Source organism: Sipha flava, unplaced genomic scaffold, assembly GCF_003268045.1.
Source record: "Sipha flava isolate LNK unplaced genomic scaffold, YSA_version1 1_pilon_pilon, whole genome shotgun sequence".
NCBI classification, from domain to species: domain Eukaryota; kingdom Metazoa; phylum Arthropoda; class Insecta; order Hemiptera; family Aphididae; genus Sipha; species Sipha flava.
The window spans coordinates 5,846,395-5,869,725 of record NW_020272783.1 but is presented as its reverse complement, the minus strand read 5'-3'; the positions used below and the strand labels follow the sequence as shown (position 1 = coordinate 5,869,725).

The window sequence follows — 23,331 nt, the reverse complement described above, 5'->3', positions numbered from 1 at the left end:
ATATAATATTTTTAATATATATATATTTTTTTTATTTATTTTTATAAAAACGTTTTTATAAAAGCTAAAATATAATATATAACGAAGGTAATAATAAGTAATATAAGTACAAAACTAAGATAAGTTGAGTGAAAAGTGGGAAAAAAATGCAAAAAAAAAAGTGTCTGATATCGTGGTTTGAACTCGAGTCGCTGTCGGTTAGGTTACCGTATCGCATACGGTGTATGGCCCAACGCCATAAACGCGAAAGATCTCGACTGTTTCGGCTTCATATAATTAAAAACATATCAGGACGTATAAGGCTTTATTTTCATTGCAGACTCTCGATCCTGGGACAGTACGTTTGCGTACACGGCAGACAATCACACGTCGGTGTTGGGTATGCGAGAACTAGCTCCAAGGACTAATATATTGTGTCTGGCGCGGGACAAGGCGTACAAAGCGTTGGACAAAGGTCTATCATCCTCTCGGCATAACGATTATCCTGCGGATTCAGGAAATTCATTGTTTGCCTACCCTGCTCAGTCCAACTTTGCGGGTACGAAATATCCCTTAGAATGGATCGAAACGTGTCAGAATGGTGCACTGAACCAGTACACTGATAATCGTACCAAGTAATTATAATAATATTTATGATTTATCAGAATTCCGTTCGGCTCAAGTTTATTGTCTAATTTTATATACCATGTGTAACGGTTTTATGGTTAAAAATCCCATTAAGGAAAGCACGTTTTGCAAGCGTACCGAATCCTTGGGTTCTAAACATTTTTTAAGCAATAAACCATAATTCGATTTACAATTTAAAAAGATTTAAAAAAAAACCTTTTAAACAAATTTAATATTATCTCAATTCGCAAGTAATAAGTAATTATATTTTCATATTTTTTTAATAATGGGTATTATGAATATAATTTAACATTTTAAATATCATATAATAATAATACTAATTATAGACCTATGGTAACAACGAACTGACAGATAAACATAACGAAAGAATAAGTTGTTCTAAACATTTTATTAGAAAGCCTAAAATAGCAAAAATAAAAAAAACCGCAATTATAAAATAGAAATCTAATGAATCTAATGTTGATTTTAATAATATACAATAAATACGTGCATATCGTTTAAATTAAAATATGATTAATTTAATTAGATTTTTATCTTTCAAATAAAATATAATATACATATAATATATAAATTAATAAAACTTATAATTAGACTTAGGGACTTATAGCTGTAAAAAATACTCAAATACGCATACAAATATGCTTCTAAAATTATTAAAATATGCATTTATATGCATTAAAAAAAAAAAAATGATCACATAGTACACAAAATAAAACGTGTCCATCGGATGTAAATTTATATTTAAACTCCAAATCAAAACTTTGTAGTAAGCTATTCGTAGACTGTTGTATTTTCGGCGAACACAATTTTACAAAATATACCCGTACGACGTTTTACGTATGATTCGACGTTGCGTGGTTAACAAAAACCACGACGGATAATAATCGACTGAACTAAATCTATTATTCTATATCGACTATTATCTTTATCAACATTCGGTCGATATCCAGCGGATTATACGATCGATACGGGTTTATAGTATTATTTATACTTACACAAAAATTATAACCAGATATGAGAGGTAATTTGCATATAGCATATTACTGAAAGTATTAAGTCCTTTTAGTACATTTTTTTTTCGATCGTTTGAAATATGTATATATAATTTTTAATTTAAAATTTGAAAAATTTGTCAAAATATGCAAAATAAGCATAACAATTTTAAAATATGTACTCTCTTGCAAAATCTATCAAATATGCAAAAATATGCACATTCAAATTTTGGATCTGATATCATGGCATCGAGAAACGAATTTATTTCGCGCTCTGCTACATTTAACAATAATTAAAAAAAGTATGCAAATTCTAGAAGTCCCTAAGCCTGCTTATAATATATTTATTGAATATTATATTATACATATTTTTTAAATTTAACTCTCAGGTCAAAATTTTAAAACTGTTACTAGAATTATATAGTGACAGGTGTTTTAAGTTTAAAATTTAGTTTAAACAATTATATCCTCCCTACATGCAGGATACAAATGTTATATTAATGTTAAAAGCTATAGAATCTAATTTATTATATTTATATTTTAGTATAAAAAAAATTAACTGAAATTTATATCCTTCGATAAATAACCCAAAATAGGTCATAAGTTATCATAATTAATAATAATATGATAGACTTATAAAAAAAAAAAAAAGTATGGAGAATAAAAAATATGAAAAAACAACTTACAAAACATGGAATGTTTTGGTTACTCTATAAATTGCCTTTTCAGTCTTTAAAATGTTTGCGCTTCACAGAACTACACCAAAATAACAAAATAATTAAAAAAAAAAAAACCAAATAAACCGTGACAATATTTTAATCAATCCGCTTTATTATCACAACTTTACTTGTAACGTAAATTAAAATCGAACCAAAATCTAATTTTAAAATCAGTTCACTAAAGTATTTTCGGTTTCAAATATTTACGACCTTACTATTTACCGTTGTATCATACACATCTACGTCATGTGTATTATAAAAGATTCTGGTAATGTTAAACCGTTGTCCGTTACAGGTAACAGCACAAGTTTGATGGTTCAATAGGTAAGTGCTATCAAGTTTTATAAAATAATTCTAAAAAATATCATGCTGCAATTTCGAGGATATAACGTAATGATAACATTTGAGGTACCGAAATATTCGAGATATCGACTACGTGCTACGTAACAAGAATCAACAGCATATTTTATACTATTATACATTATACACCTAATCCGAAAAAATGTGTTGTTTTTATTCTTTCTCACTCTTTCTATATCTATCTATATATAAATATATATTTATGTATATTGTTCATAGGTGGTACGTTGTTCTGGACGCCTCCACGTACGTGTGCACGAACCATCTGGATTTGGGAAAATATTCGCCCGACTTCGTGGTTCTATCGTTTTACAAGATGTTCGGATATCCGACTGGCTTAGGAGCGCTTTTGGTGCGCAACGGTATCGGTGCAGCCGTGCTGCGCCGTAAGAAATACTTCGGCGGCGGAACGGTCGAAGTGGCCCTAGCTCGGGATCGTCATCACGTCTTCAGAAAAAAATTACATGAAAGGTGAGCGCGCGAACGACGATTGTTCGCGAAACATGCGTGCGGTATAATAAGTCTTACAACGCGAACAGATCACAGCGGACCTACTCGGTGCCTCAGTGGCGTATTCACTATGTGGGGGAAGACCTCTTCCCGAAGTTTTATTTTCTTTCTTTCTACAAGTATCTTTCAGCGTTCACAGTGCAATATTAATTTTCTTTAAGGCTTTTTAAAGCGTGATAAACACCTTATCGTTTCGTTATTGATCTATCAAACGAAATCACATGCTGTCAATGGAGGAGCAACAGACGATCAGATATTACGTCCCATGCCCGTAGGGAAAATCGTGAATGCGCCATTATTGGGTTCGATACGTTTTTTTTTTTCTTTCTACAACGTTAATGCTCGGCGCAGATTGGAGGATGGTACGATCGATTTCCTGTCCGTGATCGCGGTCGGCCACGGACTGGACTCGTTGCACCGGCTGGCCGGCCCCATGCGGTCGGTGGCCGGGCGGACGTACCGGCTGGCCACGGACCTGTACCGCCGGATGTGCGGCGCGCGGCACGGCAACGGGACGCCTGTGTTCCGGGTGTACGCGGACACGGCGTACCGGTGCGAAGATGAGCAAGGCGGCATCGTCAACTTCAACGTGCTCAGGGCCAACGGGGACCACGTCGGCTACAACGAGGTGAGTGCATACGTTTGTAACGCAGTAGACATTGAACGTTGGTGCGGCACTGCGCGACCCGGACCCGGCGGATGCGTTCCACTCAGGGCCATCTCAAGGTTTTTAGGGGCCAAAGGCAAATTAATTTAGGGCCCTTCAACCATAATAATTAGATATGATAAACAAAATAATCACTGAGATTAACAAAACTCTTGAAAACATATTTTTCCAAACCTTGACCAAACAAGCTCATTTAAATTCATGTACTGCATTACATACTTACATAATATAATTCAATACTATTCATATTATTTAAAATTTAATTGGTCAATGTAATCGGACAAGTCGCTACACGCTCATACGCCCGCGACTTTAATCGCCGACATACAGTGTGTAAAATTGCTCAATGTAATCGAGGCTTTATTATTAATTATTATACATCAAGACTTTATGAGGGCTCCCTAAAAAATATTCCAGCAATATGACCTGGGGCAAAATAGTCCCGTTGCCCCCCCCTCACCCTTCTGAACGGCCATGGTTCCACTGACGCGTGCGGTTAGGCTTCGGTCGCGAACGTGTGTCGCGCACTGGACGAGCCGGCCGCATTAACTGCGCGCCCCCGTATAAACTGAAAACGTTTATGGCGTCCACGACACTGTTTCAGATGAAATGTTGATCGCGTTTGCCTACATCGATAGGCAATCACGTTTGGTAAGCTTTAAATTGTAGTATAATAAAATACTGCGTCTCGAAAATAAATTTTTTTATATTTTATCGGGATTTATCCTGTTCGGAAAAAAAAAAAACAACGCCTAATTTCGCTACCTGCAGACTAATCGCACGGAGCGGCACACGGACAAAGCGCAACTTGTTCGACCGTGTGAGGGGGGTGACACGCGTTCCGTGACGAAAACAAAACAGGAAAACTTTTGCCCGCGTGGTCGCGTCAACGTTTTGAACACTTCTTAATGAGAATTAATACCACCCGTGCGTTAATATTAGGATTGTAGTAGCGATGAAAAGCGACTTAAAACCCAATAATAAATTTAAAACGCTAACTTTTGTATGCGTTAATGATTTGAAAAGTCAATACGTTCAGTGCCGGATTACCCATTAGGCGGATTAGGCGCCCGCCTTAGAGCCTCACTCGTTTAAGAGGCCCTGTGAAAACGGAAAATTATTTTTTTGTTTTATTTACGGGACAAAAGTCATTATGAAATATAAAATATATATTAAGTTGTAGGTATTATACGCAATGATAATAATAAAATTATTTTGAAAAAATAGAAATTATATAATAGATTATATAATAGATATACAGATTAATTCTTCTTGAAAATAAATTTTATTTATTAATAATATTTAGTTGTTATTAAAGCTGTTTATTTTAATTATGATGGATTATTTATTATTGATTATTATTATTATTATGGATAGTAATGATAAATATATATGTAAAAAATTATTTTGTAGGCCAAATTTGTATTTGCCTAGGGACTCACAAATGTTTAATCCGGCACTGAATACGTTATTTCTAAAAAAAAAAAACAAAAATATTGAAATACCATTTTACCGATTTTCGGCGACCAATATTGGATGCTGCTACGATTATAAAAAGCACGATTTCCGAGGCCGATGAAATCGTTAAGAAGAAACGCTCGATACAGTAGATAAATAAATGGATAAAAAATTGTACCTATAAAATCGTACCAATGCGTTCGGAAGTAGTACACTTTTACGCACAACTGATGATGAAACACGACAAAGCTCTTAAATATTATGATTGTTCGAAATAAAATACATGTCGAACTTATGCAACAAGAACCCTACGGATCGTTCTATCCTGCGATCGATGGCCCACCAAAACGAACACTCAAAAACCTCCAAGTACAAGTGTTAGTGCTGCGGGAGGTGGCCTTGGACGTATTACCCATAATATGCACTGAGCTTATATTGACATGTACGGCAAATTCTGTCCAAGATGCAAGGGACCTAGGGATATTTTCCAGCTGACAGATGTTTCCATACGGCGTTCGTATTGCAGACAGATGTCACGAATGCGCTGGTATGCACTGTCACAACATTGTTCTAATACGCAAAATGGATAAAATGATTTCCCACATCATCTCTTCCCTTGTCACCATTTTATACTGTCCTATTATTCGGCACTCTATTCGCGTACTTCGACTAATACTATAATAATACATACTAACGATTAGTTCTACACAAACACAGTGGCGAAACTATTGGGAGGAAAACTGGGATTCATCCTTGGACGTAACATTGTAGAGGGTGTAAGTTTTATAGGATATAATCTATTAGTGACTATTAGTTTGAAATTTTAAACTTCATTACTGATAATATGTTTATAACTCAAATAATATGATTGTATGCTTAGAAAGAATTGTAGGGAAGGGTGTTTGATTCTTGGTCTATGATAAGGCGTAATTATAACATTTTCCCCAGGCGTAAAAATTCCTAGTTTCGTCTCTGCGCATAGAGTACGCAACATGCAAATCCGTTAGTCATTTAGCGTAGTGTTACGGTTATAACTCAAAAACGATCCTTTTTCCGAAGAAAGGGGAAAGGGCGTTATATTTCCGATGACTTGTGCAACGTGACGTGTGAAAACGATCGGACATGCCTACAGTTACACGACGGTTCTGTAACAATCGAATGATAAAAATAAGACGATGCCGTTTGCAATACAAACAAACATAATTAATTACATTGCTCTACAGTCCGATTAAACTGCCGGTTGACTTTTTATAGACCGATTACAATATTAGCTTAAGTTATCTACGTCGTATTTCAAATCAATAAACGTTTGTACTCTTTCGGAAAATTTGGTTTATACGCGTGAAAAATGTTTACTGCACGTTGCTCGAGGCCTATTGAGAATTATGTTTTAATAATGTTATCGATTTTCCAAAAATGATAAACGTATAAAGTCGTTTAAATTTTAAACTTGTACGACCGCGGATCATTTGATCGGTTACAAACTATCTCTGTACATCAGCGTTTCCCAAAGTGTGTTCCACGGAACCTCAAGGTTCCGCCGGATATATGTGATTATCGAGAAACTTATTTTATATTATACTTGGAAAAAATATTATTTTGTATTATTTAAAAAAAAATTGTGTTTTAAACTAATTTTAATAAAGAGTGATCATTAACAATATTAACGGTATCATTAAAAACATTTTTTAGATTATTAGATTTTTTTTTTAGAAAAATTAGAGTTGAATTGGAATTAGAAATTAGGGTTCCGTGAAACACAAACTATTTTTTTAAGGGTTCCATGATAGTAAAAGTTTGGAACCGCTGCTGTATTTGATATTATTTTATAATGTCTATACCAGTGATTCTCTACCGGTGTGCCGTGAAAAATGTCTGATATTTGAAAATACCGATTGATGAAACTATGACAGTTAAATGTCAATTAATTGTGCAGATAAGACGATACATATGTAGGTAAACTGTACGGTTCTAACCCAACTGGATATCTTAGCGCGTAGCCAAAGTTTTTGTTGTTGTCAAGTGGATGAGTATGCCGCGAAAACTTGTAATAATATATAATGGTGTGTCGTGAACAAAAAAAAAGGTTGAGAACCACTGGTCTACTATACTCTGTATAGTATTAAAACCGTCGTTAATCACATTTCCGCCCTCCACTTTCAGTTGATAGATAAGTAGTATTTAATATCAGTCAACGTTTTTGACCAAACACACGCGCCGTTTGAACTGCTAATTAGTGCACTAGGTAAAACTCACTGTAAACGTCCATCGTACAAAAAGGTAAGTACGTAGTTATCGATTTAATATTATAACAGTTACGTGTATTGTTATTATTGTGTTTACGAAAAAATGTAAAAACTTTTGAACTTAAAATAACGGTTTACTGCACTCCGGTTGGTAAATGTTGTAGGTTGATGTTCATTATATTATAATTAGGAAAAGTTATGATTACTATCGAACGTAATAATATTCGTTATACGTGCATTATCTCTACGGATATTATGTATATATTTATATTTAATTTTTTTTTTTTTAAAGCTGGTTAAAATTAATCATACTTTACATTTAATTTCAAACAATACCATTTTTAAAATCACAGATGTTTTAATTTTATAAAAATGATTGTTATTAATTTATCGAATTTAAAATTATTGACACTTATAATATAACAAACAACACAACAATCAAATTACACTCTAATATTATTATATATAATGTTTTAACAAAACTATAAAAGTATTATAACAGTGGAAATAGGTCCATAATATGGTAATATTAGGACTTGATTACATTGATAATGAAATACAGTATGAACAATTAAAGAAATAATAATAAATTAGTATAAAAGCACAAATGCAATGTATGTAATAATCTGAAGTAATGGCAATGAATAACATTATATGACAGTAATAGACGAAAATATTAAGGAAATATAATGCTTTTAGCGATAAATGCGTTTAAAACTGAAGAAAGAAAATTAAATAATAAACTGATTAATGAATTTAGATAAGAAATTTAATGTAAAATAATCATGATCTATAAAAAAACTATAATAAATACTCAAGTACATAATTTATCTGGAAAGTAAACCAACACCTCAATCAAATAAAAAATGTTTTTCTGCAAAACAAATTATCTTATTTTCAAATAACTCAAATAACCTTCATTAAATTGTATCAGGGTTTAATGATAAAAAAAATAATTGCTTTCATAACACCGCACCAGTAAGATACATGATAATGAATAACTATATATGTATTGAAAAATAAACGAAGATAGTCTAAGTGTGTGACGTTTTGTAGTAACATACTCCTTGAACATCGTTGATTCAACGGGCCTGTGTCTAGTGAGAGTAGGTACTTATAGATAAATTCGATACGCTTTATCAATCAGTTAGTTATAATACGATGTATTGATAATCAAATAAAATACGTTTACCCGTGTTACGCGAAATCGTATACAAGTAATAATATATTCGAGCCGGTAGATATTACAATCAAGGGATTTAGAAAATAATTACGTAAATAATTATTATGATGGTAGTAAAAACGTAACATGTCGGAGTGCACACTAGGGAAAGCATGAAAAAATACTATCGTGTAACTTCGTCGGTAGTGATTATTTGCTTCTTGTACTAGACATGATATGTGACTTACGTATTCCGTAATATGTAATTGTATAATACGATTTTCATATCAATAATCAATATACCTATTAGCATAAGCCAAGGACACTGAAATCCACGTTAATATAAAGCGGATACCCTTTATGAACTGCAGGGATGGTACTCTTCGTTAACCTTGTTTTCAAACATTTTACTCAGAAATTTTTACCAAGAGGTGGGTGCATCCGGACTAGATATTTTGTTTTTACCCAGCAATTTCGGCACCACTGTACGCAACTGCAATAGAACCTGACCGAAACGTTTCCGTTTTTATAGGTGAAAAACGTCGTTAGCGCTCGCAATATTGTAATCCGCGTAGGCTGTTTCTGCAACCCGGGCGCTTGCCAGACACACTTGGAACATACGAACCAGGATCTGAAGCGAAACCAACAAGTGGTGTGAGTATGATGCACATTGTAGTCCTGAGTGCAGTGATCTCGTCTGCCAACACAACTAATTGTTACGGTTCACTTTGCAGAGGTCATATTTGTGGCGATCACATCGATCTCATTGACGGCCGTCCAACAGGGTCAGTTCGGGCTTCGTTTGGCTACCAGTCGACCACATTGGACGTTGATAAACTTTACGATACGCTTATCGAACATTTTTGGCAGAATTGTCCGGTCACACCCGTCAACCGTCAACTTATCTCTATGGACGCGTAAATTAATTTAAATTAATTCCGGGATAGTTTTAGAGAAAGAGAAAAAATATATAAATATATATATAGAAAGATTATGAGAGAAAAACAGAACGAGAGAAATGATGCATCTGTCCTAACCATTGAAAAATAAAAATTTCAGTTACTCAGTTATTTTTTTTAAAATATAAAGAATTAATATATACTTGTATAAATTTAAAGACATTATATACTACTGTCAGGGAACATTTTTCGAGGTTTTTCCTCGCGATAAAATCTTAAATTGGCCTCTAGAAACTTCGCGCTCTGTTCGATTTACCGCATTCCGATATCACGTTCCTTGCGAATATAAAACATTATTACAATGCGTATTATTCATATTTTTGGTGACTAGACGTGCTCTTTTTCATAATACAATATTCTTTATTGATGCATTGTTCCAATCATTTTGATAAAACGATACAAATTCGCTACATTTTTTTAGTTAAAAAGTCATAACATTTTCAATCATTTTACATAAAGGATACTTATACTTCAACATAAGAATGATTTTTTTAAAAAAAATTGTATTTATACGAGTAGCTCAAAAATATTTACTTAAAAGTCACAACTATTATTTATAAGCGTCACAAAATGAAAATATGATGAGATCGAATATTTCATTCAATGATACTAGTTCCTTAGCTTAAGTCATCTATTTCATTATTTTGGAATATTTTAATACATTTTGCCCTATTTATAGGCAAAATTTTTCCAAATTTTAGATGGCTTCCCTTTTTTAAAAGTTAAAACGCTAAAAGAAGTTCAACCTATCTTATAAAAAAATTTATTTCGACCATCTTCAAAAATACAAACTGATCTATTCAATTTCTTTCACCTAAAATTATTTTTCCATTGCAACTGCACATGAGTTTTAAATTTATAAGACTAACACAGCAATATCGTTTACCCATTTTTATGCCTCACCTGACTAAGAAAATTCGTTCTTTTCTTTAATTTAAATGTTACGTTTTATACTATAAAATTTAAAATTTTATTGTAGTTAAATGTGTAATACATATATTAATACAGTTTTACTTTTTGAGAATCGTACATTAAAATATTTCTAATATTTTCAATGTATTTTCATCATTCTAATATTTAGTTTTATAGTTGATTGTATAAATATAAATAAAAGTAATCAGATAAAAAAAACAATTAATTTAGCTGAAGAATACCTATAGATAAAATGGGTGGAATAATAGTGGATGGAATAACATTTTAGTCAATTCTCTTAAGGAGGTATATTTATTAATTTTTTATCGTGCAAGAAAAAAATTTTAAAATATGCTTTTGTTTAGATTTTCATATTCGGTTATCATAATTATATCACTGTATTTTGGATACGATTGAAATTATTGTTGTCGTTTTCCGCCCGACAGGTATAATAAAATGGACTTGCGCGTAAAGAGGATCTTTGTCTATCCAATCAAATCGTGCGGGGCTTTCGAGACGAACGAGTGGCAATTGGAATCGTACGGATTTCTGTACGACCGAAACTGGGTAGTTGTCAGCGATACGGGAGTGTGCATGACACAGTTGGAAGAACCTAAACTGTGCCTAATCCGTCCTTATGTGGACCTGCAAAAAGGAACGATGAGTCTTCTGTACGCCGGTAAGCTCATACCACATCAATGGTCCGTCATCTTGTATATTTTACCGCGGTTAAAAATACGACCCCGTCGCAGTTTTAGTGACACTGTAATAATTATCATGGTGCCGTGGTCGGAAGGATGATGTGCTGCGGCGTGCGGTTTCGATCGAAACAGAGATTTCGAACATAATAATTCAGGAAACATTGTAATGTGAAACTAGATTTTGGAAAATAATGTTTAATGATCATTGCCCGTTTCATAGAGATAAAAACTTAATTTAAGTCTTCCGTCGCGCATTCTTCGTCATACCGTGTAAATATGACCATGTTAGATGTGTGTAGGTACGCAAAACAATTAACAGTAGACATTTTAACGTCGACGTTTAAGCAACATTTTACAGCGTAGTATACTAATATACCTATTATAATACGTAAATCTGTTGATGGTCTATCCAAATAAATAATAAAATATTAATTATAACAATTGTTCGACCTTCACTTTGGTATCGCGATGTGTATTGTATATATTTTCGACGTCATAGTACAAGATCACCTCTTTCTGTTAATGCATTGATTCGATTTCTTTGTTACATTCAAAATGTCATTCTTTTAAAATTTGTTCCAAACGTATTTAAAGGAATTTCGAGAAAATCTTATTTTATACTCTAAACGATTTTCTTTAAAGTTGATATTTCACGTCTCAAACAAATTTGGTTCGTATTTTGTCAAATTGCATCTTTGTAGAAATCAACGATTTTGTCTTGGATGTTTATTTTATGATACTTCTAGTAATGTTCCGCTGTCGAAATGAGAGAAAACAAAATAAAACCGTTTTTATTTTATTTTTTATTTACATTTTAAGCCTTTTTCATTATTCTTTGTGTTTTAAGTATTTATAACTATTTGTTTTTGCACCAACTTTTTATTCTATAGAAAATCAAGAAGAAGTGCTAATGACAGTGCCGTTAGACACGGTTTGTAGTGGTGACAAGAAAAAAGGAAAAATTTGCTGGGGAGGCTCCGTAGAAGGTATCGACTGCGGTGATGAAGTCGCCACGTGGCTCAGTTTGAATTTGGACCGACCAGGTCTGAGACTGGTTAGATGCACTGGCCGGAACCCGCCGAAAGTCAATAAATACGGTAAGTAATACTGTGATCTACCGACTGAACATGATTTTCTCGCAATTGACAATCAGGAAATAAAGGACGAAAAACATTTTTGATTTAATTTTTTTAAATTTTTTTTATTTATTAATATGTTTAAAAAAAGCATAACACGAACGTTAATATAGTACAGATTAAAGATATCATAATATTATATAATTCGTTGAAACATAGTATTCACTTATTCAACACAACTAATTCAAAGGTTATAAATTTTAGGAAAATTAGATGCAAAGGTATTGGGATCAAACCAATGTCAATATCTGTTGACCACGGACTCGACGCTCAAATGGTTACATCAAGAAATAGAAAACAATTTAACAGAAATGGTCAGTAATATCTACTAAGTAGTTTTTTTTATGAAATACTAGTGATATCATAAATGCAAAAATTAATTTTTTATTAACTCGTCAAGATAGTCGCTAGTCGATAAAATGTGTTAGTATGTATATAGTAACCGCTATGTAGGGTACTACTGCACTCTAATTTTAATTATTGACATAACAATTATCTCTAAGATACATTTATGCCTTTTAGTCTATATTAGTTATTATTTGAAATGCAATATTAATTTATAAGGTTTATGCTTTACACGTAAACCATTATGACGTCTTTAAATTATTCCAAAAACTAAGTATTATGGAATTACTACATGTGGATCAACTTCTATTTTCAAATTCTTTTCTTGATTGATATGGTTCCATCTTCAAAATAATTATCTGCAATCGCAAACAAAACATTTCTGTTAGAATTATAGTGTTTAAATATAAAGTATTCTTGAAACATGTTAATTACATTAACACGTTCACGGTCACCCCATAATTTGAAAAGTCGTATACAAAAATCACAGCATAAAATTCATAAAATTCCATAGATATTTTATAATTCTATAGTTTGTATATAATTCCATAGATTTTATATAATCCACAGAATATAATATAATACAATCTATGGATTATATTCTATCTATTCTATAGATTGTATATAATTCCATAGAATGTATATAATCCATAGATTGTATGTAATTTCAAAGACAATACATAATTCCATAGATTGTATATAACACCATAGATATAATATAATTCCATAGATTGTATATAACATCATAGATATAATATAATTCCATAGATATAATATAATCCATAGAATATAATATAATACCATAGATATAATATAATTCCATAGATATTATATAATCCATAGATTGTATATAACATCATAGATATAATATAATACAATCTATGGATTATATAATATCTATGGAATTTTATACATTCTATGGAATTATATTATATCTATGGTGTTATATACAATCTATGGAAATATGTATTGTCTTTGAAATTACATACAATCTATGGATTATATACATTCTATGGAATTATATACAATCTATGGAATTATTTATTATCTTTGTAAATATAAACAATCTATGGATTAAATACAATATATGGAATTATATACCAAATAAATACACATAACACCAACTAAAGTAACATATCTTCTAAAATCTGAATGTGGCATAATTGTTTTTTACTTGTTGTTCAAATAATTAGCATTCCATAAGCATATGTTCATAGTGTAAAAAAAAACGTTAATATACCAACGTAATAATTTCTTTGGAGTCGGGTAGTATGTGATCCTCTGGTCTGCTTGGTCAATACCTGACATATTATTATTATAGTCAAGAACTATGGAGGGTTTGAATTTACTCCATCTAATTACAAATTGTCAAAAATCAAACTGCAAACATATGCAAGAATCATAGTGTTACTTTAAAAATAAAAATAAAATAATATTATGCCTACAATAAACACTACTAATATCGCTATCCAGCTGTTGGATTTTAAAACCAAGTACACCAATCGATACACAGAAAACTGGTCAAAAAAACCATGTTATCATAATATTTATTAGAATAAACCAGAGTCAAATAATTATGTATACAAATGAATTGACACCATATTAACTATACTTGACATGGATTTATCTAAAGAGAACTCTATGTCAACTATAGTTGACACTTGGCTGTGGACGTGTTAAAGTGCATTTAAATCGTCTTTTCTTATGCGGTCGTAAAGAATATTTGAAAACCAAAATTATTAAGTTAATAACAAATCTGAATCATCGTCGAATTTAGGGTGGACTGAGCGTGGTGTAAATCAGGGTTCCATACAATTTGAGCCACTTTTCCTGTTTTGAAACTATTTAACAAAAACACAGAATAATTTATTTAATATAAATTTATGTTTTTAGTAATCGTTGAATATTATTTAATATTTTAACAATCAAGAAATGTATTTTATGTTTTGCATTTATTTATATCGTCCATACCATAAACGCATATTCGCTGACCCGCAGACGATAATAATTCGAAACGATAATATTTAGGGTTCGGATGTTTATGAAATTGCATATATTTTTCTATTGATCCAATTCAATTCGGACCTAAACACAGAATCTAATAACACTATTTTTATGCTGTATGTTTTTGCATACTTTACGGTTTTATATTTTAAATGCATATTTTTGTGATTTTAACAATATAAACGCATACTTACGTCAGTATATTTTTTAAAAACGGTTTAAATCAACGGGTAGATAAATGATAGATTATCAATCTGTGCAATTGTATTTGTCTCAAACATTAGGTTTAAACAAAATTAAAAGATCGTCGTATCGCGCAGCGTATGGTAAACTAGTGTGCACCCGATATCGAAAAAATATAAAAATAACAGATCACGGAACAGCGCATAAACGTCCGAAAAGTAATAACTAGGGCTCAGATTTTAAACAAATACTTATTTTTTTATATATGAAATATAACTCTAATTTTTAAGTATAAGTTCGTTTCGCGTATTTCTGTTAAAAAAAAAAAATTATTTAATTAATAACTAATTTGAAAACCCGGAATACGGACTAATCGGTTGTATTCGATTATTGTTTTCGGCTTAATAGTTAAATTGATTAAATGTATAGTTTATCAATCTGCAGACAGTTAGATCGTTGATAAAATGTATAAATATTATCTTAGATGGAGAAAAAAAGTTAAATGAAGCTAATGGAGATATTGCAACGGCAATTTCATATAAACTAAACCGTGTTCTTTTGAAAAACAAAGGCTGGAAACAGTTACTAGACATTAATAATATATTGGTGACGTTTAATCAAACGAAATAAATTATCATAGGTTAGATTTAAACGAAACCTCTTGCATGAAGTGTGTACCGATAACTTTGGTGGATGTAAAACATTCTGTCGGATAATAGAGATAGTTTCACTATTGAAAATCTTACAAAATACACGGTAGTTCATTATTTTTTTTTAATTTAATTCATTTTTATTTTTTTTTTTTTTTCTGGGCTTTAAAACTATTTTTTGTTAATTTTTGGTCATAATTTTAATTTTTTTGCTTTTTTTAAAAATAAATACGCTTCGTTTTTGATTTTTTTTAGACAATTTTGCGCCTTTTTTTTTTTTGTTATTTAACACGCTTAAAAATCTGAGCCCTAGTAATAACGCGTCGTCGGGCGGACGCTGGGAGTTCGCCGGCCAGCAACTCCGTCGGCAGCGAATATTTAAACAATGCGCGTCGTAATGTGTGTTTACCAGAGCGAGGACAGCGTGCTGTTCCGGTTCCGCGGGAACATCGTGGTGTCCGGCGACGACTTGCCGCCGCGCGCCGAACTGACGTGGCGAAAGATGGTCATCGGGGACGTCGCGTTCCAGGTAAGCTGTCGCGGGCACGGCGCCAAAGTCCTGTGCGGTCGGGTCGCGAACAACACGCCACCGTGAAAAAAAGTCCAAAAAGCCGCCGAGTGTTGTTCGACCGGCAGACCGAGACATTGGCGCCACACCGGGGCAGTGCTTCGACGGGACAACGGTGCGGCGGACACCTTCGAGTCACGGGTTCCACCGAACGCGATGGGCGACATTGGCCCAACTAGGTCTAAAACATTGGGGGGGGGGGGGGGCTGAAGCCCTATAAATAAATTTAGTCAATGTGAGCTATGGGGGGCTTCGCCTCCCATGCCCCCAACTGCCGCAGACACGGAACAACAATTATTAATTGAAATAAAAACAATCATAAAATATCATTACCGTACTATATTATTAAAAACCATGTACCTACTTCAATATAGTATGTTTTACATAAAATATGACATAACACCACCGCTATATTCCACCGTCGTCCGTCACATTTATTAGAAAACAATATTATTATTAACTATGTAGGATTGTAGGAATTACAAAATAAACTATAATAATAACATTTTATATTTATACGATTTACTTTTGAATAATTTCCTGCGTCATATACTCATATTATTTAGTATGTATCTCGCTATTCCGTGCTTAAATTATCATTAAATTTTAAATAATCAAAAAAATTGCGGGGGGGGGGCTAAGCCCCCCTAAGTCCCCCGCTGTTGGCGCGATGGCGGTGGGCGACGACGGTTCTCGAAACACGCTCCACCGAGACCGCTACGGGTCGCCGTTGTCCGGCCTTGCGTCGGCCGCCGCACGTCGGACGGTGGATGATCGCGCCCGCGAGCGTTCGATCCTGTTTCCGAAATCGTCGATCGCTCACCCCCACCTATTCGTCCAGATGGAATCCTATCGAACGCGCCCCGTGGGTCGTATGGCAGGGGGGAGGGGAGTCTGCCGCCCCGTGCCGTCGACGTGCGCTGGATCAGTTTCGTGTCGAATAAACCGTAGTAAATGACGTGTTGCAGACCGACTCGGTTTGCGAACGGTGCAAGATTGTGAACATCGACCAGGACACGTCGGAGAGCCATTACAAGCCGCTGTCCGTGTTGGCGCAGCACAAGTGGAACGGCAAAACCGTTTACGGGATCTATCTCGGGCGCGAGGACACGGACGCGCCGTGCAACATACGAGTGGGACAGCGGTGCGTGGTCACCGGCCTCGTCGAGGACCAGTGAACACCGGACGGACAAACGTGCGCAGGTCGGACGAACGCGTCCGCGGACGTACGAACTGAACAACACAACGGTATTGTTTCGCGATCGGTTCACCCGTTTCGGGAACCTGTATCCCGTTCGGAATTTTACACAGGCATTATTCGGTGTATTTTTTTTTTTTTTTACTATTCGATTCAATCAGTTTGTTAAAACGAAAAAAGTACAGATGTTTAAGAATAAACCGTAAACTATCGGTCAATACGTAGTACGAATACATTACCTCTTCCTTTCCTGTAGGCAAAAAGATTATCCGGTAGGACTGAATTGTTTTCTAAACACCAGTGAAACTTAGATTTGAGCATATGCTCGAGTATCTTACACATTGCGGAGCAGAGTGCTATAGGACGAAAAGAGGTTTTGGAATTTTGTTTAGCAATTGGTATGACTTTGTAGGAACACTATGAGGGCGAAATTTGTTGGGTTGACAAAATGTTGTTCAATAAGACAAGGAAAGAGTCTAATGCAATAACAGGGAGGTGTTTCAACCTAACCGGCGAGATATTGTCGAGACCGGATGCGATGGATTTACGTGATGAAATAGGGTAATTTAATTGGAACATACTGAAATTGTTCGTTAGGATATGAAAGGAGATATATCGTGATCGAAACGAGGAAGGTATTCAGATTCGGATGGAACAAGGGGCAATTTTGGAACAGACATCTTCGAACCAATCTTCATTGTCGGGACGAGTTGGAGGAGTACACAATTTTTAAATCTCCTAGCTACAGACCAGAGGTGCTGAACGGTATTAGGTTTGAACAAAAATGTTTCCAATTATTTCTCTTTTCGTTTTTAAGAGTTCGAGTTGTTAGGACGCAAACGTTTTGATGTGAAAGAAAGTCGGTAATAGAGCGTCTGAATGTTCTGAAAAGTAGGGACCTGTTGTTGACCAATTCCGTGCAGGTGGGATTCCACCATGGGGGGAGGGTGGAAATGTTTTTGTGTTTGGTATTTTGATGGGTATAGTTGCATTGACAGAGTTAGTTATAATATTAGTGAAAAAGGAATAGGACATTGTTGAGAATATATTATCTGCTAGGGCGGAAAATTAATTTTGTGTTTGGAGGGAAAAGGCTGCCTAGTCGGCTTTATTGAAATTATAGTATATCGGTTTATATTGGCTAGAGTCAGAATGGGTAGTAGAGAGAAATGTGTTGGTGGTAAAATGTGTGTTTAACTTTATTATGATCGGAATGTGATCACTGCCATGAGGTTTACCTAGTGTACGTCATGATAGATTCCAAATAAGATCAGGAGAGCAGATGGAAAGGTCCAAGGCTGAATCAGTTGAGTTAAGACACCTAATGTAGGTTGAACTGCCGTAATTTAAGATATAAAGGCCGAGGGAATCAATTATATTGTATATAAGATTTCCACGACGTGAAAATGAGTTTGATCCCCATGCTGAATGAAAAGCGTTGAAGTCTCCACATAGTAGAGAGTTACGCGTAACTAGGTTGAAAATAATTTTCCAGGGGTTGATAGGAATATTTATATTGTTAGAGATATAACAAGACCATATTTTTAATGGATTAGAAGAATTGGATCCTATAACGTCAAATCCGATGAGGTCGATTTTGTGATAGATGGTATTTTAGGTGCTATGAATTTCAGTTCTACTTTGCTAGTCTGGATAGTTTTACCATCTTTCTGAATAGAGATGTGTTTAAATGCATCTATTGTAACAGATGAACGTTGACCCTTGAAAAATTCTTCTTCGGAAATATTATTATCTAATTTAATAATTCCATACGAGTATATAAGGCTGCTGGGAATATTTACATGATAATCGTTAGAGCGCGGAATATCAGCATTTAAGCAATTATTGCCGTTGATGATGGAATTAAAAGTAATTTTTATCTTTTTGGAACCGGCTGGTTTGATATTGGAGATATCAATAAAATTTTTGGTGAAAAATTTTGCAACGCTTATAGAATGCCAATTACCCATGTTTTTATTTTGATCGATGCACTCGGCGAGTATAATTATTGTAATTGTTTGTAGACATATCGATATCAATGTCGGGTAAATGGAAACGACGGCGTTTTATCTGTAGATAAGCTGACAACGGATGTGTTCATTAGGTTGATTATCATCCAGTATAATATATAATATTTGAATCGAGCATGGTAGTTAGAGATGGGACTTATCGTTCATTAAGGTGAACTAGTTTAGTCGTTCATCGTTCACTAAATTGAACTAGTTCATATATTTGACGATTCGTTCGTAAGAATACGTACTCCGTATCAAAGAATTGTTCATGAACGAACTAGTTCAATAATTATTACTCCGTATCAACAAATCGTTCATGACCTGACGCGTGCGTATAGTATAAAAATTATAAAGTAAACGGTGAACGAGTCGTTCATCAAAAGTGAACTAGTACGAAACCGGTCACTTGGGTGAATAGTTCAATTGAACTAGTTCGTTCATGAACGACACATCTCTAATGGTAATGTTATTGGTTACGTCATTGAATTTAAATGTAGAGTGAGATGCATTTAATATCGGCGGGTTTTCGTTAATTAGTTGAAAACTAGGTGAAACTGGATTATTAGTATTTTTAAGTTGAGTTGAGGCAGGATTTTTAGTAACTGTGCTCTTGATTTTGGATGTGGCTGGGGTTTGACCGCACCGGTCTATTGCCGCCCGAGGACGACGGCATTTGAGAACACCACGGACTAAGATATATGTTAGTCCGTGGAGAACACTAATTAGAATTATAGTTATTAAAAACCGAATTTACTTATCAGTGAAACGCACGGTGACAGGACTGTACGCTACGAATGCGTGAACACGAATGAAAACTACATTTGAACAGGGTTGCCAGATATACCAATAATAATCTAGCCAAATAATTTTTTCATAGTAGCCAAATATCGCCAACTGTAATTACCAAAATTGTTACTTAATCATATTATCATCATTATCATTTCTTAATATATATTTCTCTGTTTTGTATTCATTATTCGGCTGTGTTGTTAACACAGATATATAAAAATACTTTTAAAAATATTTTTATATATCTGTGGTTGTTAATGACTAGTTATCTATACGATAATAAGGAGTTGTAAAAAATTAATATTTTAATCAATCTTTAAACAATTTATTAAAATAAAATAAACCACATCTCTTACAAAAATGTTGTACTACTTTGTACAATTAATATAAAATAATATTAAAAAATAATAATAACATAATATACAATATTATTGTAATATATAGGTAATTTAATAACATTTTCTTTTTAAATAAAAATATATAATGTATAATCAATTTTGAAATTTCTTGTTAATAAAAGTTCTCAGATTCAGATAATGTAATTTCATTAAAGATATCTATAGTATTATCTTCATCATCATAAATATAGTTGTTTCCAGAACTTGGAATAGATTCATTTTCAGGTTTTGAATACATAATATTTGAATTAAATTTATCATACATAGCTTTTGAGGGTGAAAATTCAGTACAACATTTAGTCTTTGATGTAAAACTGCTTCTAATTCTTAATAAGCTATCTAACATAGAAAAGTTCATTCTATTTCTAGATCTTGTTTTAATTGCATTCATTATTGAAAATATCCTTTCAACAACTGCATTGCTTGAAGGTAGACATAACACTTTTAGTACAAATTCAGAGAGATCTCTGAAAATGAATGACCCACCAGCATCTTTAAAAAAATATAGTTTAGCCCAAAATGCATGACTATCATTTAACTCCTCTTCAGATAAATGAATAGACCAAGTAATATTCAAGATGTTTTCCCACTGTACTTCTAAAGAAGAAAACATTGATTGTTCAAGAAATTTATGAATAAATGGTAAATTGGAAAATTTTGGATGTAATTGATTGAGACATTGTTTTGGAGAAAAATACTGCAGTTCTTGAAATAATTTTAAATTATCTGGAAGTCTTTTATCTAATTCAAATAATAAAGCTTTTATGAATGCTAGTGCTTTAACATCAACAACATGTTTAGTATCCGATGCAATTTTAAGAGTATTTATTAATTGATAGTACTGTATACCAAAGTTACATTTATCTACTGGAAGATAAGCGCTTTCATTAGATATGTTTTGTCTAATATTGTTAATATCTGACGAGGTTAAAGTCGTTTTCATTATTTTTTTTGCTAAAAACATATATAATCCACAGATATCATCATACGATTTTCCAATGTCGACAAAATTTTTTTGAAATGTTAAATTCAACCTATTAAACTCTTCTAATATTGGCTTTATTATTATTAAATACAAATAATTAATATCATCATGAAACATTTCGTTCAAAGTTCGAGCAATATAGCATTTTTCTTTTTTAACAACATATTTGAAATGTGTTTTTAATTCAAACCAATGCTCTAAAATTGTACTAACAACATAGGAACGTGCTAACCATCTGGTACCGGATAGTTGATGAAATTGATGGAACTTTTTATTTTTACCATTAGTATTAGTATTTAATAGGTCAAATGTGTTTTTATATTCTGCCCTCCTTAATGGACTTATATGGAACCAATTAAATACTTCTCTACAGATGAAATCTATGTGACTAGGAAACACATCAGCTGCTTTTGAAATAGCATTATTCAGAGAATGGCAAATGCATCGTACTATTTGTAAATTAGGATTTTGCTGTCTAAGTAAAGTAAACAGTGAATGGTTTCTACCACATAAGTTACTTGCACCATCAGTTCCAATCCCAATTAAATTTTTTAGATTTAGGCCTATGCGATCAATGTATTTACAGATATGTTCATATAATAAGTCAGCTGTACATTTTTCTACTTCAATTAGGCCTAAAAATTGAATTTTAATTTTTTGATCTTGAATACTAAAATATTTAATACACAAACATAAATATTTAACTACGGACACATCGGTAGACTCATCTACAATTAACGAAAATGGATTTCCATTACAATCATTTACAACATTCTCTAGTAAAGAAGGACCGATAACATTTTTTATTAAACTAGAACATTTTGTACGATGCATTTTTAAATTCGACAGAGGAGAACCTTTTCCTATTGATTTTAAAATATCTGTCAAATGGTCCATATTCCTAATAGAAGAATGAGTCGCTACATAAAGTGCCAATTTCAGATCGATTTCTTTTTGTTCGTTTGTTATAATGATTATATTACTTATTTTACTTTGGCTAGGTTCTGAAACTATCATTTTCATTTTGGCAATATGTGTTTTGCCATTACTATGTTTTTTTAGATCTGTTTGATGGGCTCTCAGAAATGATTTACAAATTTTACAAAATGCTTCATTGACATTATTATCATTTTTATCTGCTTCACACAACCAACCTAAACCAATATTTTTTAACGTAATATACATATTTTAAACATAATGATTTGGTTAATTTTATTAAAGAATAATTAATCAATTTATGAAAAGCAGAGTCGGGCAGAAACAAATCAAAATGATGAATAAAAATAATCTAAAATAATTAAATGAGTAAAAAATAATTTTTTATTTAAATAATCAATCGAATAATTTTTTATTCGACTAATGCCCAACTCTGAAGATAAGTGTAGATTTTTAAAATAATGAACCTGTTATATATTATATATTATTTACCTTGAGCCCATGAACATTTTTCCCATTCTTTTCGATAATGTCGCAATTTTGCATTTTTTGCCTTACCCATTGTAAACTTTTTATTGTTAGAAATTAATCAATTATATAAGTATGAATTGTCACTTTACAGTAAATTGTCATCGGTATTCACGGTATAGTCTCACAGATAAAAATAATATTACAAATTAAAATATATATTATTGTAGTGATTACTGATTTTACTGTTTTAGTTATTTAGTTAATGTTTGCGTTATCGCCGTTCGTCGAGCGACCACGACGACAACCACTTATTTTTATATAGGTATTATGTTATTTTTAGTTT

At 32.9% G+C, this 23,331-nt stretch overlaps 2 protein-coding genes across 4 annotated transcripts in view; one reads left to right on the top strand and one right to left on the bottom strand.

Annotated features, from left to right (window-relative positions):
- The window catches only part of LOC112682078 (molybdenum cofactor sulfurase 2), a 33,300-nt gene extending 15,685 nt beyond the window's left edge, over positions 1–17,615 (top strand). For all 3 annotated transcript variants that reach the window (XM_025552544.1, XM_025552543.1, XM_025552545.1), the window contains 10 exons: positions 320–614; positions 2,918–3,169; positions 3,560–3,836; positions 9,274–9,395; positions 9,476–9,658; positions 11,059–11,291; positions 12,204–12,410; positions 12,654–12,763; positions 16,044–16,160; positions 17,168–17,615. In XM_025552544.1, the coding sequence (XP_025408329.1) occupies positions 320–614; positions 2,918–3,169; positions 3,560–3,836; positions 9,274–9,395; positions 9,476–9,658; positions 11,059–11,291; positions 12,204–12,410; positions 12,654–12,763; positions 16,044–16,160; positions 17,168–17,377 (2,006 nt within the window). In that variant the 3' untranslated portion in view covers positions 17,378–17,615. The remainder of the gene's footprint in view (positions 1–319; positions 615–2,917; positions 3,170–3,559; positions 3,837–9,273; positions 9,396–9,475; positions 9,659–11,058; positions 11,292–12,203; positions 12,411–12,653; positions 12,764–16,043; positions 16,161–17,167) is intronic.
- A 3,093-nt stretch (positions 17,616–20,708) lies between these two features.
- Positions 20,709–23,271, bottom strand: LOC112682194. The gene is made up of 2 exons (XM_025552720.1): positions 23,010–23,271; positions 20,709–22,735 (listed from the first exon to the last, which is right to left on the bottom strand). Exons 1-2 carry the CDS (start codon positions 23,077–23,079, stop codon positions 20,709–20,711), a joined length of 2,097 nt encoding a protein of 698 aa, XP_025408505.1. The 5' UTR covers positions 23,080–23,271.
- Between the last annotated feature and the right edge of the window lie 60 nt (positions 23,272–23,331).